The sequence below is a fragment of the Equus caballus genome, chromosome 20, assembly GCF_041296265.1.
Source record: "Equus caballus isolate H_3958 breed thoroughbred chromosome 20, TB-T2T, whole genome shotgun sequence".
Classification (NCBI taxonomy): Eukaryota; Metazoa; Chordata; class Mammalia; order Perissodactyla; family Equidae; genus Equus; species Equus caballus.
The window spans coordinates 13,566,333-13,585,333 of NC_091703.1; the positions used below are offsets into that span (position 1 = coordinate 13,566,333).

At 41.3% G+C, this 19,001-nt stretch overlaps 1 protein-coding gene across 1 annotated transcript; it reads left to right on the forward strand.

Moving 5' to 3' along the window:
• The first annotated feature begins 961 nt into the window (after positions 1-961).
• EDN1 (endothelin 1) lies at positions 962-6,365 on the forward strand. Its single transcript, NM_001163964.1, has 5 exons — positions 962-1,025; positions 2,602-2,770; positions 4,227-4,385; positions 4,542-4,655; positions 6,263-6,365. The coding sequence occupies exons 1-5, from the start codon at positions 962-964 to the stop codon at positions 6,363-6,365; spliced, it is 609 nt and encodes a 202-aa protein (NP_001157436.1).
• The last annotated feature ends 12,636 nt before the right edge of the window (positions 6,366-19,001 follow it).

Below are 19,001 nucleotides of genomic sequence, written 5' to 3' on the forward strand. Positions count from 1 at the left end.
GAGTGTGTGCCTGAAAGGCTGCTTTTTTTTTTTTTTTTAACTTCCCTTCCTTGCCATTCCCTCGCTGTTTTTTTTTTTTTTTTTTTTCCCCCACTGTGGACGCAAACAACTTTCGCCAAAAAGACTTGGGGAGGGGCTTGAAGTAAGAGAGGAGTACGTTCCTCTGCCAGAATACTTTGACCTCAAGTCGAGGGGAGTGAAGAGGGAGAGAGCTCCCTTGTTCGATCACCACTAAAAAATCGGAGAGACATAAAAGGAAAATGAAGTGAACAACAATTAAAAAAATTCCCCGGGCACAACAATACAATCTATTTAAACTGGAGCTCATACTTCTCATACCAATGGTATGACTTTTCTGGAGTCCCTCTTCTGATTCTTGAACTCTGGGGCCGGCAGCTTGCAAAGGGGAAGCCGACTCCAGCGCCGCACGGGCAGGTTTACCAAAGGTCTCCAATGGGTATTTTCTTTTTCTTAGCCCTGCCCCTGAATTGTCAGACGGCGGGCGTCTGCCTCTGAAGTTCGCAGTGATTTCCTTTAGAGCCTGGCCTTATCTCCGGCTGCACGTTGCCTGTTGGTGACTAATAACACAATAACATTGTCTGGGGCTGGAATAAAGTTGGAGCTGTTTACCCCCACTCTATGGGGGTTCAATATAAAAAGGCGGCGGAGAGCTGTCCGAGCCAGACGCGCTTCTGCATCTGTGCTGGGGCGAGCGCCCAGAGGGACCTCGGGGCTCCGCCGCTGTCCCCGCGCGCCACCACCGCGTGCGTCTTCAGACGGTTCCCGCTGCCTTCTTTCTCTCCTGGCAGAAACTTCTTTTTCTCCCCATTAGAGAGCACTTAGGCTGCAGGATCGCTTTGAGATCTGAATAACCAGAAGCGCTTGGAGGGAGCTGAAGCTGTTTTTCTTCGTTTTCCTTTGGGTTTAGTTCGCGGGAGAGACTTTTGATCCTTTTTCCAGAATGGATTATTTCCCCATGATTTTCTCTCTGCTGTTTGTGGCGTTCCAAGGAGCTCCAGAAACAGGTAGGCACGTTGACTTGTAAATCTCTGAATGTTGATGTCTTCTTATCCAGCTTAATGCTTTTCTTGCTTCTGTTTTTCCCTCTTCTTTTTATTACTGCAGCTCAGATTTCAAGTGTCTGGGAATTATTGCTCAAAGCTACTTAAGTCTTCCAGTGGAAAAAGAAAATCCTCTGTTGAACACAATTGTTCCTATTGCATGAAGATAACATTATTATTATTGCGTAGTGTATTTCCTTGGCTTTTAAAAATATAACTCAAGAAAAGACTTGAGTTTAGCCAAATGTATATTTGCAATGTATGTGTTCATATGCGTAATAGGACACAGAGGAACTTATATCTTATTCAAAGACTGTTTTAATGGTGTGTTAATGTGTAAAATATTTAAACATTTCAGCTTGAAGCCAAGGAATTTTATTCAAGTCATTCAAGCAATATATGAGCAGTAAAATCACCTGCGGAACAGTCTGCTGAGTAACCCCCCGGGCAGTTTCAGGGTGAAGCAGATGTTTTCGTTAAAATTTGTCATTATTGAGTTTAGGTTTCCTTTGGCAGGTTTTTGGCACCCGAAAGAGCTTGAGCTCTCTTTTCAGTTGTATTCACCTGTCCCGGGAGGGGAGCCGGGCTCAGTCTTGCCTGCTTAAGGATTTAGATAGTTACGTGTGCATCTGCTGCTTTCCCTCCTTTAGGGTCACTGCACTTTTTTTGTCTTTTCTTGACCCTGACTAAAGAGAAAGGATGTCAAGGGAATGAAAAATCCTGGAATGTGTCTGATCATTTGAAATGTACAAAATTGGGCAGATAAGCCGCACGGCTAACTTGTCAGAAGGACAGGCGATGGTGCAGTGGGGATGGGGGAGGTGGCGAATCCCACACACGCCCTGATGCTCCCGGGACTCCGAAGTCAAAATCCGCAGAACCGTGACTAGGTGCCCCGAGCTGCTGTTCAGCTTCACCTTAGGTCAGAGGTTTCTGCGCATTTTATTGCCTGAAATGACGATCGTAGAGCTGATTTCTCTTCTTTCTCTCCAGTCATCTCCCCAAAGCTCTTGACCTCCACCTGTTTCAAGGGGTATATATCATCCCGGCCACTCCCTACCCCATACAAGGTGTGAAGTGGTGGATGCTCCCTAAATGGAAGGTCATCCTGCCTGGAAAAGGCTCTGAGTCTGGGAAAAAGCAGTGGTTTATTTACTTTTAGCCAATTTTAGGCCACTGTGGGTTGCACTGTCCTACTGAGCTCCATGCAGAAGCCAACCCACATTTCTAACTGGGAGCATTTTCAAATATTTCCTTGAAGGCAGCTTCCAGGGGGCTGGTAAGTCCCTTTTCAGGTGTTTTTTTCCATTGCACTTGTATAATCTCTCTGATGGTGGGTAAGCCAGTGAGGGTAAAGGTGAAGTCACGTGAAAGAGGGAAAAAATAAAGTCTTTTTCCCCCTGTGTTTCTTGGTGAAGGCAGGCTGTACGCGTCACCTGCTTTGGTCTTCTCCGCTAGATCTGGTGTCAATCCTGTGATCCAGCGTGGCTCCAGGCCCCTGAGGAGACCTGTCCCACTGACCTGCTCTCTCTCTCCCCAGTGGTCTTGGGCGCCGAGCTCAGCACAGAAGCGGACGGCGGAGGGGAGAAGCCCTCTCCCAGTGCGCCCTGGAGGGCCCGCCGGTCCAAGCGCTGCTCCTGCTCCTCCTTGATGGATAAAGAGTGTGTCTACTTCTGCCACCTCGACATCATCTGGGTCAACACTCCCGAGTGAGTCTCTAGAGGGCATCGTAACTCTAATCATTCCCGGGGTCTGGCTTCACCAGAGCCTGGAGCCCGGTTGCTCTGGTTACTTTTGGGGGGAGCTCCTGCTTGGGATTGTGAAGGTAGCCTTTCTGAGGACATGAAAGTGCCTCGGTGGGGACAAGGCCCCTCCATTCCCAAAAGGAACAGGGTAGTTTGGATCTTAGCAACAGAAAGGGAGGGTCTTCTGAAGCCTGTGGCTCGGGCTACTCATGACAGGACAGATGGAAAGAGTTGATCACCAGCAGGAGGCTCCCTACATTTCTGAAGAGAAACTTTAAGTGTGGGGCCTCGGGGGCTTGTTCTCTCAGTGGGACCTGCCAGGGTTTAGGGAATAATTTGCTGAGGTCATATGTGGGTTAGCCCAACCTGTGCTTCTCAAGGGAGGGCAGAGACTTAAGAGGCAGAAGGGATTATAGAGAGTTACAATCCAATCCCTTCATTTGACTTACATTTAAACAAAAACTAAGACCCAAGATGTTGAAGTCCCTTGTGCAGGAATGAGTTTATGGTGCAGCTAAACCTAGAACCTGGATGTCCTGACTCCTCTGAACTTGCCCCTTAGAAAAGCCCGGTTCAAGACAGCAATGGAAACACGGTCTATAGATTTCTCTCCGGCCTCCAGAGTGAAGAAGGCAGTTTCCCCTCTTTCCCCCCCAAAAACCAGTTCACCCATCAGAAGCAGTCATAAACAAAAACACATTTATGGTGCCTGCCGTGTCCCATTATGGCCAAGGATGACCAAAATCCAAACAAAATCAAATCAAACCAAACAAAACCCACAGTGAGCCTAATACTTAGTAAGGTGATACTTCCAAGGGGAGGACTTGATTCCTTAGGTGAGAATCAAAACAGACACATTGGAAATGACTGCAGAGCCTTCTGGCAATGAGTCCTTCCATAGTCACTGATATCACCAAATTGCAGGAGATATGCAAACCCGGCCATGAACCTTGCATGCCGCCACCCCCTCAGGGGGCAGCTTTAGCACTATCATATATGACTTGAATTGAAAATAGGTTTTCAAAATCTTGTGAGTGATGGTTTTGCATTGAGGTTCCTCCCTCCCAAATAGCTAACTAAATAGAACATTAGAAAAGGAAGAAAATATAATCAGACGCCAAAGCAGAGATTTTATAATTTTAGATAAAAACCAATGTTGCTTGTGTCAAGAAGAAATGGAATTTGGTAAGTTTCATTGAATTAGAAAAACTGGTTTTCTCCTGGTTGGATACACACACTCAGGCCCATTGATGGGCATGTGATTCTGGCTGCTGCCATACTTCGCTCCCCTAAGTGTTACTACCAAGCGCTGTGTGTTGAGCTTCTTGTGTCCCAATGGAATGAGTTTGCCCTATGGAATGCATCATTTTGAAGACTATTAATTATGCTAATGTCTTTTGTTTCTCTCTTTTGATAACAGGCACATTGTTCCATATGGACTTGGAAGCCCTTCCAGGTCCAAGCGATCCTTAAAGGAATTATTTTCTACAAAGGCCACAGACCACAGGAATAGATGCCAGTGTGCTAGCCAAAAAGACAAGAAGTGCTGGAATTTTTGCCAAGCAGGAAAAGAACTCAGGTGAGTAGAAACACTTTACTTTCAATCAGTTTTACAGCCTCCTGGTCTCCCTTCTGTTAAGGGATTGCCTTCTTGATTAAGAGAGATTAGCAGAGACGTGGAGAGCACCTGAAGTTACCATTGCTGAAATGTTTTTCCCTATGTGTATTTTAACAGGGACCAAGACACTATGGAGAAAGGCTGGAATAACCAAAAGAAAGGAAAAGACTGTTCCAAGCTTGGAGAGAAGTGTATTCATCAACAGCTAGTGGAAGGAAGAAAAATAAGAAGGTAAGAGGCTCCCAGGAACAACTAGCCCCCCTCACCAATGCTAATGGTCTAATCCCCTAGTCATTCTTACCTTGATGGGAGAAAGGCTTAGAAGAAAATAGCAAATGGGATCTTCATATTCTATAGCTTAAAGAGAGCAAAAGGAATCCCTCTCAAATATTTTCTTGAAGGCCTTGCGCGCAGACCACTGCCCACAGACCACGGCCCACTGTGCACTTTGATGATCTTTAGCACACACCCCTCAGTCTACAGGTAGATTTCCCAAACCAACATATGTCTAGAGACAGTTTTGTCATATCCAGTCTGCACCTCTCTGAGTCAATATATTTGTATATTTATCGCTTTCCCTGAGAAATTAAAAATCATTTCAGAGAGAGGTTTTTTGGTTTTTTTTTAAATCAAAGTGTCATGTATAATCAAGTTCTTCAAAAAGTAGCAGTTATCCAAATGGCCATGGGGAAAAGAAAGTCATTAGGTAGGGTTGGTGAGAGTTAGAACATGCCGTTTTTCAGGTTTCTTTATATATTTTTTAATAGGGAAATGCACTTGGTGGAGAGCCAATGTCATTCCTAAAAGCTCTCTCATTTTCTAGTCCGTCATGAGCTAGGGCAGAGAAGGGATCCACGTTAGGCAATACCGCAGGGTTGGGAGGAGCAGCTCCACAGCGGTGACTCTTCCAAATCCTAAACCTTCTGGAATTCACAAGCTGGAGGGAGGAAACCTACTTTTAGATCTGTCACGTGTTCTACCTTTCCCTATCGTGGTCAGTGGAAACTTCTCCCAGGACTCCAGTGGCGAGGAGTTCTGTGATCAGTGTTCTGAGCACGGGCCTGGCAGTCATGAGCTCCCTATGAGCTGTTTCCCACTGATATGTGAGACTGTAAGACAGTCTTAGCTGGCCGTGACTTCACACGTGCCCTTGCAGTTTTCATATTTATGATCTCAGGCCACGAATGCTCCCTCAGATTATAAGATTATATAAACCACAGTTTCTGAACTGACTTGGAAATTATTAATTTTTCTATTAGTTTCTGATATATCAACTATGAAATCAACATTACAATTCTTCCCTCTTTCTTTCTCCTGCAAAAAGAAAACATTAAACCTGTAGACAAATTTTTTTTTAATAGCCATAGAACATTTGCTTTGGGCCATCCTGTACACCTCCTCTGTTTTTATTTCTTTTCCACTAAGTCACCTTTAATTCCTTATGTGATTAAGAAGACATTCATGACTATTTGAAACCTATGCTGAATTGCTTTCTCCACAGAGTCCCATCATGGTGGTGGCTGGGTTAGAGCCACAGAAGAAAAGAGAATATCTCTAGTTTACCTTAAAACTGTACTTTAAAATTGTATTTAATGCCCAATTCCTTTTAGATATGACCGTATCACCCTTCCTCTTTGCCCGTCCCCCCCATTCTAGGCATAGGAGGCAGGCTTTATGTTCACTTGATGGTAGCAAAGAGTAGCATGCTGTTGCAGTTGCTGGTGAAAGTTTAGGAGCTAGCCCTTCATTTATTTGTGCCAGATTCTAATTTTAGACGTTTGTTTTGCCCAGGAATGACTGTTTTTTTAGATGACATTTGTTTTCTCTTGTCTTAATAGGTTGGAGACCATCAGCAACAGCATCAAAACATCTTTTCGTATTGCAAAGCTAAAAGCCGAGCTCTACAGAGAGAAGAAAGTGACCCACAACCGAGCACACTGATTCCAGATCCTCTGGGCCTGTCTGCAGCCATCTCCTTCACGGAGAGCTGTGTGCCCAACTCTGCACTCTCTCCACACTGGCTGGGATTAGAGCAAAAGCATCTTCTCTGCTTAGACCGTTTCTTGTTCCAGACTGGCAGAGGACCAGCATCCTTGTTCTGAACATTCCAAGAAAGACTATGGAGTCCCCCAACCCATCTTCACTTGCTCCTATCTGTGGTAACTGCTTTCGTCTTCTCTTCGTTTGGGGTGACAGTGGACCCATCAAAGAAAGCAGAGAGACACAGTGACCCGCCAGTTAGGGTGGCATCCTCCAGAGAGAGGTGAAGAGATTCCACGTGCAGGTGGAGCTCCCGAAGAGGGTCCCAAGGGAGTGTTTGTGTCTCACTCAGGCGCCTGGCACATTTCAGGGAGAAACTCCAAAGTCCACGCGAAGATTTTCTAAGGAATGCACAAATCGAAAACACTCGAAGGACAAACACTCGAGTAAAATAAAAAGACTTTTTTTTTAATTCATAAAATGCAAAACTGAAAGGAACTATTCCTACTGTAAATCAGGATGTGTTTCATGAATGCGTCTACCTCACCTGTAGTGCACTCTGGCAGAAGTATTTCCCCACCTTTAATTATTGCCTCCTCAAGCTCTTCCCCTCCTGCCGCTCTCTCCCCCAACCCCCCACACTAAGTCCTAGCCTCATAGAAGTCTAGTCTAATGTGTGTGTCAGTAGTAGATATAACATTTTCATGGTAATCTACTAGCTCTGATCCATAAGAAAAAAACGATAATTAAATCAGGAGATTGCCTTACCTTGATTTTTGGAAACACAATGGTATAGGGTTCTTTATGACAGACATTGAAGAGGAAACATTGGTTATGCTTTCAAGCAGTAAAATTCTTTTCCTTTATGTAACCGGCTAATGGAAGAGGTTGGATTAAATTTGGATGTACTTATTTTTTTATAGATATTTATATTCAAACAATTTATTCCTTATATTTACCATGTTAAATATATGTTTGGGCAGGCCATATTGGTCTATGTATTTTTTTAAAATGTATTTCTGAATGAAATTGAGAAAATGCTTTGTTTTGCCTATCAAGGTAATGACGTTAGAAAATAAATATTTTTTTCCCTACTGTACTGATTTTGAATCATTTCTGAAATTCCCAAGAAGTGGGCCAAACTGGTAGGAATTATGTAGGGGAATGGTTAAAGATGGTTTCTTAGGCGACAATTAGAAGGAAAATAGTCTTGGCTAATTAAAAAAAGAATCTGATCTACATCTTAAAAGTTGCCTTTAGATTGCATTAATGTAAAAACATAAAAACAAAGCAGAAAACCAGCTTTAACACCTCTGTCATTCCCTGGATAGCAGCCTTCTGCTTCCCCTTCACCTGAAAACCCTCCAAGGACTTCATCCATTAACTCCATTTGGGCTGTTAGACGGGACCCAACAGTTTAAGCTGATGGTGTGGTGAGAGGTGCTTGCTCCCTATTAACGGACTGAAGGAAAGAATGGCACGGTGACCTCTCAAATAGTTCCGCCAGCGTTGCTTTGAGGAAATAGCCTGCTCAGAGCAAATAGGGGCTCCCAAGTTCTTTTTATTTGCTCAGATCAAGAATTTTGTCTATTAAGGAACACTGAGTATTTTTGCTTCTTCACAGTAGCCCAGGACTGGACACAGACCCGTGGGGGTGGAGATACCAAATGCTGATTCCAGGTCTTGTGCATCACAGCACCATCCTCCTCTCCACTCTGCCTTGGCTGGCCTTACCAAACCGTGGGGGAGAATAATGTTGCAAGTGGTCATTACCAACAGAAGCCCATAAGAGCTTGATCAGCTCTCGAGAATCTTTACCACCCTTCTGATAGTGTCGAAAAGAATGTCTGGCATTCAACAAACATGAGCTCATCATGATCACTGTTATCCAAACAGTGACACATCTGACGGATGTTAAATAACAGTCTTCAGGTGTGCATAGCTACTGTCCTGGGCAGAGTTTCTATCTTTATTGGCATTGTTTTTCATCTTCCGCTTTGTTTTCAAGGGAAAGTCCAATGTCTTTGGGGAATTGCTTATAAAGCTCACTTTATCCAGCAAACTCTATCAGTATGTAGCTCTCATGGGCACTGTGAAGCCGCTTGGCCTGACTTGGCCACTATCTAATCTTGAGCAACTATTCAGTTCCCCTGCATCATGAGTTTCTGCATCTGCTAAATGAGGAAGTGGAAGAATTTCTCTAATAGCTCCAAGAAGGAGCCTGACATGGCCTGGAGAAATTCAGGTGGCACGAAAGAGTGAAAGTCAGAGCTCGGAGGACATGAGTCTAATGCGTTTAAGAGGGAGGTGGGAGGGATGGGAAGAAGCCACTGAGTAAAAGAACAGCATAGCATGCAAAAGCAGTCAGAATTTTTTCTTTTCTTTGTTTCTTTTTTTAAAAAATTTTCTTATTTAGATCTTTAAATCCTCTTGCCCCATGCTTCCTAACTGGCAAGGAAAGAAAAAGCATGAGAGCAGCTCTCCTAGGTCATGAGGGCCAGTAATAAAATAATCTGGAAGGTTCATAGGAAATGAATATTTTCCGAGAATGTAGAGGAAAGATTCAATATCGTTCAAGGCTCATGTGGGCTTGAGGGGTGACCTGATGGGAAGGTCTGTCACACTTCCTGCTGTTTTCCCAGTAAAACACAGTTTCTGGGAGCCCACTTAGGACAGATTTCTCTCTTCACACTAACAGCGAGGAACAGCTTTGATCTCAGGACTCCAGGGACCAGAGGATCCTGGGCTGCGAGTGGTGACCTTTGGTGGAGGGAGAGGAGCCCACTAATGGGTACTTGGGCTTCCTTTGTGATGGAAATCATTGGTTTAAATCCAATTACTCAGGATATTACTCTGAGCTAGAGTTCCCTTAGAAAGACGCTTAGTAACTTTGAGAAAGAGCAATTTTTCTCTTTCCAAGTGAAAAAGTCAAGGCCCAGAGAGGGAAGTGACCTACTTAAGATCACACAGCAAGCTGTAGCATCTCCGGAGACTGAACTCTTGAGCATGGCTGTTTCACCCAGAGGCACTGGGAGGTCAGTGGAGAGAGATGCCCAAGCAAACCTTAAGAGAGGGCTCTGGGCAGTGGAGGCAAAACCACTCTTCATGAAAGCTTTGCCTTCTGGCCCCACAGATGATGGTTGGCAGATCCACCCTCAAAGGATGAAAGGGAAGAAATGGGGGGGAAGAAAAAAGGGACGTAAGGAGACATTCAAATCTCATGGCATCATGGAGTGAATTTCTACAGGATGAAATAGAATATAACTAGGAACTGAAATTATTATTATTTTTTAAGAGTTTAATTACCAAATAATCCTTAGATAGTATGAGTGACAGGGAATTCTTTTGGTCAGGTCTCTATATGGTGCAAGGCAGTGCTTTTAATTTGTGTCTAAAGTTTTGAAAACGCTTATTTTCGAGCTCAAGACCTCAACGTGTAAAACACTTTGTTTTCAAGCCCATGTGCTCAGTGGAGCTCTTCTTGCCTTGGCTTTTTCTCAGCTTTGCCCTCACAGTCCTTGGGCTCCTGGGTCGGGGCTCAGGATGTATCCACTTCAAGTGAAGGTTACTGTTCTCGTGACCTTAGAATTTCTCAGTGACCCCTCATCTTTGTAGAGAACTGGATTTCCCGTAGCATTTTCACATCCCCTTTCTCATTTGACCCCCTCCCCCAACAGTATTTTCAGGATGTTGAGACCATGTGTTTACACCCATTTGACAGTCAAGGAAACAGACATTGAGAGAGTAAATGACTTGTCCCGACTCTTCTGCCAGGCAAAATCAATACCGGAACTCCAGACCCCTGATCCCTTCTCCTTGAACTGCCCAGTGCAGAGGGGAGAGCACTGGCCCTGAAGCTTGGATAAATGTAGGTTGTTTCCATCTTGCCAGTGAGCTTTGGGTAAAATTAACTTTTTATTACTCTCTCAGGAATATCAACGTCACACATGTGAGCCCTAGTCTGAACGTTTCAGTCGTTTACTTCGTTTATTTGTTGACTACATCGTCCTTATTATGCCAGTGCACAACTGGCAGAAAAACCCTGACAATTTACCATGCCTGCCTTCAAATCTGGTACATGGAGTGCTTCCTGGACAACTACTGGCAATAGCTCCAACACACGAGAAGAAATTGTAGTGATGAATGTGATGGCAAAGGCTGTAACATTTCCTCAAACTCTGGGCAATAATCAGAAAAAGATCAAGGGATGGTGCTGGTAGATAATGAGAAGAGAGGGGCCTTGGCCTTGTGGACCCTGACTGATGGAAATGATGGGTCCTGAGCGTGATGAGCTGCTCACTTCTCAGAGAGGCAGCATACCGGGAATCTGACACAGTTTTGCTGGTTCAGAGTCATCTGTGTTTCTGCATCTTATTCTTCTCTTTCATACTCTGAGTCATTCCAGGCCTCCACCCTAAACTGTGTAGGAGTGTGAAAGTATCTAGGGATGAAGTTCGCAACATTAAGTTACCACTGGCATGGCATGGGCACTGACCACGACACAGTCATAGGGCACATTCCTGGTGGCCCCCCGCTAGACCAGATGTTAAACCTCCATGTGTTGGATTGTGGGGAGCTCCAGTGGTCCAGGGAAGGGGTGGGCAGCCAGGGTGGAATTTCCAGGCTTCTTGCTCCTATGGCTGTTTGCCAACTGATGTGAATGTATTTCAATATTTTAAAAACTGAAATAGTCTCCCTGGGACACATCCCTGTGTATGTCAGACTTGGAAGTATGAAAATTTTCTCTTCTCCCCTTGGTAAATTACCCTCTTGCCAGCTTCACTGAGTGGGATCAGTGGGATCACCTTGTCTCATGCCTGCCGAAGTTTAGGGCCAAATCTTTCTGTCCCTGCACCTTTGTTGTCCTGCTGCATTGTTACCCCTCCATGTGGCCCTCTCACCTCCATATTGCCCTCACTCTTGCTCTGATCTCCTTTGGTAGAAGAGAAAATACTCTAAGGTATTCTTCGTCTCCTTGGAGGTTTTTAGCAGGGCTAAACTTTGGCAACTTTATGGTTACCATAACTGAGGTTTGCCTTAGACCAGGACTTGCTAGTGTCCTAGGTCAGCTCTAGGATTGTCATGAAGAAGGAGCTGCTTATAAAGTTGGGTCTTGCCCTCTCAGATTAACTCTGGAGACTGGCAGGGTGGCCAGATAATTTATTATTAAAATGGAAACATTTTTTATAGTGCTTGGTGACACTTTTAACAATGACCAGAGGACCACAAACTGTCATGGGCAAATTGGGACATGTGATCACCCTAGACCAGGATAAGCCTTGAAGCAGGTCAGAATGTCAGAACCACCTTGATCTCTTAGCGATGACCTGCACCTTGGCCCTCTTTAAGCAGACTCAATGTCTATATCTCTTCACCTGCAGACCAGACTAGGGCAGAGGATTTTTACCTTCTCTAGTGCCTCTAGCCTTGAGTACAGAACTTTGGGTATAATATGTCAATGAATCAATAAATGTACAGATGGCTTACAAGGTTCAGTAAGAGAGAGGTGAAGGCAACACTTCCCTGGCCAGAATGAGACTAGACTACAGAAAATTTATGAGGTCCACTTATAGGGGTCTCTTTGGAGAGTTTTTGCAGCTGAAATGTTCCATTATTCAGGCTCTACCCTAATAGTAAGTATTTATCACAGTGGGGTAGGTCTTTCTATTTCACTTTACTCCAATCCATCCTGCATATCACCATCATAATAATAGTCTTCTTCAGATGTTTCAATCACAGTGTCAATGAACGCGGAGTTGGAAAGAACTTAAAAATAATTTATGTTATTTCTCCATCTCAAGAAATCTTCTATTGCCATTCTCTGTTTATAGAATAAAAAATGTTATCTAGTGAGACAGGGGCATTGGAGAAGGCCCAGATTGGGGAGAAAGTTTGGAAAGTATTATCATTTCAGTATTGGGCATACTGAGTTTTTAATTTTCTGTAGCAGATAACTTCCAACATGTCCATCATTTGAGAGAGCAGTATAATAACCCAATATACCCATCATACAGTTTTAACAGTTGTCAAGATATGATTGGTGTTGTTTCATGTCTACCCACACACTGCCTTCCCTTCCTGGATTACTTTGAAGCCAGTCCCAGGTATCACTGCCATCTCATCTGTAAATATTTCGGTATGGACATAATGAATTTGATATGCTTTGTTCAACCAAGTAAAATGTGAAATAGTCAATTGGATATGTGGATTTGGAGCTTAGAGAGAATGAACAATAAATTTTCCCAGACCTCATGGGACTTATAATAACAAAGGAGACAAACACATGGACTCCTACTGTTTGCCACGTGGTCACAAATGTCCTTTCACCATGTCAAGAATTTCCACTTGATATATGGATAGGAATTGCTCAACCACCTGTCAATTTAAATGTCTTCTTCAGGCTTGAAGGACTTGCTAAGATGTAGTCAACAATCACCCTGCTATGAACATTGCTCACTGGTTTATTCCCCTTATAACTGGTTCATTTTGCTCTGATCAATGGTCATAGGTAGTAACCCTCAGTTTCGTGAAAGACAAAATTCACAATGACAATCAAGGAGATGATTTTATTCAATCTATTACAATAAGGAAAATGCTCATTAATGGAGAATGTTTCAAGGAAAGGAAGACAGCCTAGGGTTTTATAGAGGCAGGTAAACACGGAAGTTGCCCATGAGTCCATCAGGAATCATGAGGAGGGATGGAGATGGTCTTCCCTGAGTTGTTGAGAAAGGATGGAGGGCAATATGCAAGAGCAGGATGGTCCTTTGAGGTTAGCCATTTCTCAGAACACAAAAAGGGAGGGGGACTTCTTAACCCTTGCTTTTGGAGAACAAGGGGCTCAGGTAAAATTCAACTTTGTCAGTCCCCCATTTTTGTTCAATATGAATGTCATTTATCACTGAACAACTCAGCAATGATCATACACCTTCTAAGAGGAGCAAAGCAAGTTCTCAGAAATAGTTTCTCAAGGAGTCTTTGCATTGCTCCTTCAAAACCAGGTGAAACATCTGTAGAGAAGTGATGGTAAAGTTCAGTGCTTTGAGCGTCCCAGAGATTAGGATCATTAAAGAAAGATGCCTATAATGAAGAAGAGAAATGTTAATATGAAAGGTTGTATTAAAGTAAAGGAGTTGAACACTGAGGGTAACCAGCCCAGTGGATTCCAGGATCTCGGTGGAGGATCATCTTCCAGTTTCTTGGAACTCTCGAGCTAGGATGTTGATCCTTTTGGTGATGTTGCCCACTGGGCGTGCCTGACTCCAGCCTTCCACCGGGCTTGCTTGGTGGTCAAGACAGTACTTTTTCCAGGGAGAAACCTGGCCTGTAAATGTTCTGCTATGGTGATGAGTCCTTCAAGGTACCTACCAAGTGATTGCTCTTTACCTCACAGTGCTTCTTCAGATCTGAGGGAAAAGGGCCTGCTCCCAGGCAACCAAGTCCCCATAGGGATCTGCATAGTCAGGTTTTAGTTCTCAGACACGCTAAGTCAGGCAGCAGGGAGAAAAACTGGAAACATTAGTTTGAAGGGTTACGGTCAGATCTTGAAGGGAACTGAAAAGCTTGAAAATTTGATAAGGATTTACAACTGGGGAAGGTAACAGGAGCCAGTCCAATTTATAGATAGGTACTGAGACTGATTTTCCCCCAATTGGGAGGAAAGTCAATTCAATATTTACCAAACAAGACAGAGATTGCACATGCATCAGTTATACACGATTTAAAAAGAGATCCAGAATAGCTCAAAGACAACGAATAGGGCTAAAATCTGATAACCTGGCAGAGTGTGCTATATGATGTATAGTTTTCCATAAAAACACAAAATTTCTCTCTACAGCCACCCCACTTTTGATCAAAGGTAATCTCAAAGAAAGATTATTCTTGATCACAAAATAAGGCTAGTCTCATAAAATTTGGCATAGTTATTTAGATGGGTACAGCAAGAATGGCGATTCTATGTTGAAGATGGAAGCACCCTGGCCGTAGCTGATTGCAAGAGGTTTCAGGGAAGCATCAGAGGAAAGCAAAAACTGTCTGTAGATGACAAAAGACTTAAAATGGTGGTGACTAACTTACTACTGACAAGTTTCAGTACTGAAAGGTCTGATGATAGTTCATTACAAGAATAATGCAGCTGACAAGGAAATTTTGTTGTTTATGTGGCATGCAAAACAAATCAATAGAGTCAACCCGAAACGTTTTACACAAAGTAGTTATAAACATACTGATTACCCCTATTTTCAAAGAAGAGTGGATATTACATCTAATTTATGAAAATAGATGAACATTATCTTTACAGAGAAAAAATTCTTCAGATATAACTATAATAATCCTGACACAATATATCATGAATGTAGAATACCAAGCATATAGTCAGAATAAATAAGAATATATTAAGAATATTAAATAAAGGGATTTTGTAAGTCTCAAGAATGTCCTAAACATCTATGTGTTGATAAAACTTCAAAGGAAATTGATGTAAGTCGCAAATTGAAAATCAAGACCTAGAAGATGCCAGATTCAAATTAAAGAACCGGGGCCAGCCAGGTGGCGCAGCGGGGGCCCGGGATTCGGCGGTTCGGATCCCGGGTGTGGACATGGCACTACTTGGCACGCCATACTGTGGTAGGGGTCCCATGTATAAAGTAGAGGAAGATGGGCACGATGTTAGCTCAGGGCCAGGCTTCCTCAGCAAAAAAGAGGAGGACTGGCAGTAGTTAGCTCAGGACTAATATTCCTCAAAAAAATAAATAAATAAAAAAAATAAAATTGTGACCAAGCTAATATTTTAAAAAGTAACTGAAATTGTGACTAATAGCAATATAATGTTGTTGTCTAATATTAGGCAAAGCAGCAGTAGGACTTAATAAGTGGAAACATATCATGGAATGTAAGGACATTGACAATTCTCCAGGAACTTCTCACACAGCATATAATTTCTGAAATATTTATAAAATTTTATCCATACCCATTTTACCTAGGGAAAGCCAAGCATCTCTTCTGATGTGCTAACTCATTAATAGTAACTTATCAAACATACCTAATTATTTCTAGATTTCTCATTTTACAAGATGAAAGAATAAATGGTGATTTCCCAGGGGCCCTCTGGAAAATGTCAAACATAGTTTTAGGTGCAAAAGATATCATTAGGATTTGATTTAGGGAAGGCAAAAATTAAAATGTGTTAGGAGATTTGAATATCTGATTAAGAGACGGTAATGGATTACTGAGAAATAATATTTGGCTGCCTATTTAACCAAAATGACAATAAAAGACTTAAAATATAATCATAGGCAGTAACATGATTGTAAAGAATCTTAGCTCTTTCCTAAGCAAGAAACTTTTGTTTTGTTAAATAATCAAGGGCATAATAAAGTCAACATAAACCACAGAAGGTTATTCTGGTAAGACTCAGAATCTTTGCTCCCTAGGCAGATTACACAGAGGGTAAAGAAGAACCTTTTATGACCTCTTATTAAGAGCAAACCAATAATCCAAGAAATTTTTTTCACTTACAGAAAATCAAATTCTAGCTTTTAAAACTCTTTTTGATTAAACTAGGGATGACTCAACATCCACAAATCAATCAATGTGATACACCACAGTAACAAAATAAGGAATAAAAACCACATGATCATCTTAATAGAGGCAGAGAAAGCATTTGACAAGATCTAACACTCACTTATGATAAAAACTCTAAATAACATGAGTATAGAAGGAAAGGACCTCAGTGTAATAAAGGTCATATATGACAAAACCACAACTAAATCATACTCAATGGAGAAAAACTGAAAGCCATCCCTCTGAGAACAAGAACATGACAAGAGTGCCCACTCTCACCACTCATTCAACATAGTACTGGAGGTTTTGGCCAGAGCAATTAGGTAAGAAAAAGAAATGAAAGGTATCCAAACTAGCAAGGAAGAAGTGAAACTCTCACTGTTTGCAGAAGACATGCTTTTATATATAGAAAACTCTATTGAATCCATCAGAAAACTATTAGAAATAATCAACAACTATGGCAAAGTTGCAGGGTACAAAATCAACTTACAAAAATCAGTTGCATTTCTATACTCTGATAGTGCACTAACAGAAAGAAAACTCAAGAATACAATCCCAATTACAATTGCAACAAAAAGGATAAAATATCTAGGAATAAATGTAACCAAGGAGCTGAAAGACCTATACAATGAAAACTATAAGACATTATTGAAAGAAATCAATGATGACATAAAAAAATAGAAAGATATTCCATGCACATGGATTGGAAAAAGAAACCTCGTGAATTGTCCATACTACCTAAAGTAATCTACAGATTCAATGCAATCCCAATCAGAATCTCAATGCCATTCTTCACGGAAATAGAACAAAGAATCCTAAAATTCATATGGGGCAACAAAAGACCCCAAGTAGCTAATGCTTTCCCGAGAAAAAAGAACAAAGCTTAAGGCATCGCCGTCCCTGATTTCAAAATATACTACAAGGCCATAGTAATCAAAACAGCATGGTACTGGTACAAAAACAGACACAAAGATAATGGAACAGAATTGAAAGCCCAGAAATAAAACCACACATCTACGGACAGCTAATCTTTGACAAAGGAGCTGGGAACATACAATGGAGAAAGAAAAGTCTCTTCAATAAATGGTGTTGGGAAAATTGGACAGCCACATGCAAAAGAACGAAAGCAGACCATTATCTTTCACTGTACACAAAAATTATCTCGAAATGGATTAAAGACTTGAAGATAAGACATGAAACCATAAAACTCCTCGAAGGAAATACAAGCAGTACACTTTTTGACGTCAGTCTTAGAAGGATCCTTCAAATACCATGTCTACTGGGCAAGGGAAACAAACAAACAAAATAAACAAATGGGACTTCTTCAGATGAAAGAGTTTCTGCAAGGCAAGGGAAACCAGGGACAAAATGAAAAGACAACCCACCAACTGGGAGAAATTATTTGCAATTCATCTATCCGACAAGGGGTTAATTTCCAAAATATATAAAAACTCATGCAACTCAACAAGAGAAAGACAAAAAACCCAATCAAAAGCTGGGCAGACGATATGAACAGACATTTTTCCAAAGAAGATATACAGATGGTCAACAGGTGCGGTGTCAGGGAAATGCAAACCAAAATTACAATGAGATATCACCGTACACCTGTTAGAATGGCTGTAATTACCAAGACAAAAAACATCAAATGTTGGAGAGGATGTGGAGAAAAGGGAACTCTCATACACTGCTTGTGGGGACACGAACTGGTACAGCCACTGTGGAAAACAGTATGGAGACTTCTCAAAAAATTAAAAATAGAAATACCATATGATCCAGCTATCCCACTACTGGGTGTTTATCCAAAGAATTTGAAATCAACAATTTAAAGATACATGCATCCCTATATTCATTGCAGCGTTTTTCATAATAGCCAAGATGTGGAAGCAACCCAAGTGCCATGAACTGACGAATGGATAAAGAAGATGTGATATATATATACAATGGAATACTACTTAGCCATAACAAAAGAAAAAACTGTCCCATTTGCAACAACATTGATGGACCTTGAGCATATTATGTTAAGTGAAATAAGCCAGACAGAGAAATACAAATACCGTATGATTTTGCTTATATGTGGAAATAAACAAATATATGAACAAAGAGAACAGATTAATGGTTACCAGAGGGGAAGAGTGTTGGGGGGTGGGCATAAGGGGTCAAGGGGCACATATATATGGAGACTGACAGATAATAATGTACAACTGAAATTTCACAATGTTATAAACTCTTACAACCTCAATAAAAAAAACGTAAATCCATCAAACTATAGCTAGCTTTGATAGTGACAAATAAAATTCCCTTTCCAAGAAGCTTCTGCTACTTTCTATGTCCATATGCATCCTTTATATCACAGTTTCTCAAAGTGCCATACAGTCATTGACAGGCTCATATACACATATATACGTATATATACATATATATGTGTATATATATATATATGTATGGTATCTCAGTATCACATAAAATTAGAGGAAAGATTATAATATCATCATCAAATGAACATCCATTCATTAACTCAAATTAGTATCAGTTCAAGGTTTTAACTTCCTTAAAGATCTTGCAAATTATCTTCAAGCTGACATACTGCAAAACATAACTACTGCTGAAATAAAATTTTTCAGAATAATGATTCAAATGGATTAAATACAAATTTATATTTTTCATGGTCTTAAACATTTACTAGAAGTCATGCTAGCTTATTTAATCAGAAAATCTGTGTAAATTTAGAAAGAACACACCAAGTAAAATAAAAATCTCTGCTTATATTTAACATTGATAAATCAGAGAAAACATAACTGTTTTTATTAAATCAAAAGTATTAAACTAGTATTGTTTGCCAAAAATTTACCTAAACTTATGTGAACTTGAGTTCTTAAATTCTCTCTGAATTAGTTTCTATAAGAATCTCTCTTTTTTTCACATTGAAAGTATTAGAGATCCCATTTTCTTAATTTCTGGGAATTTTAGGAATATTCAATTTATATAAGAGCTTATTTATCTCTAGGAAATTCAGACCAGAGAGCCTTTAATTTAAGA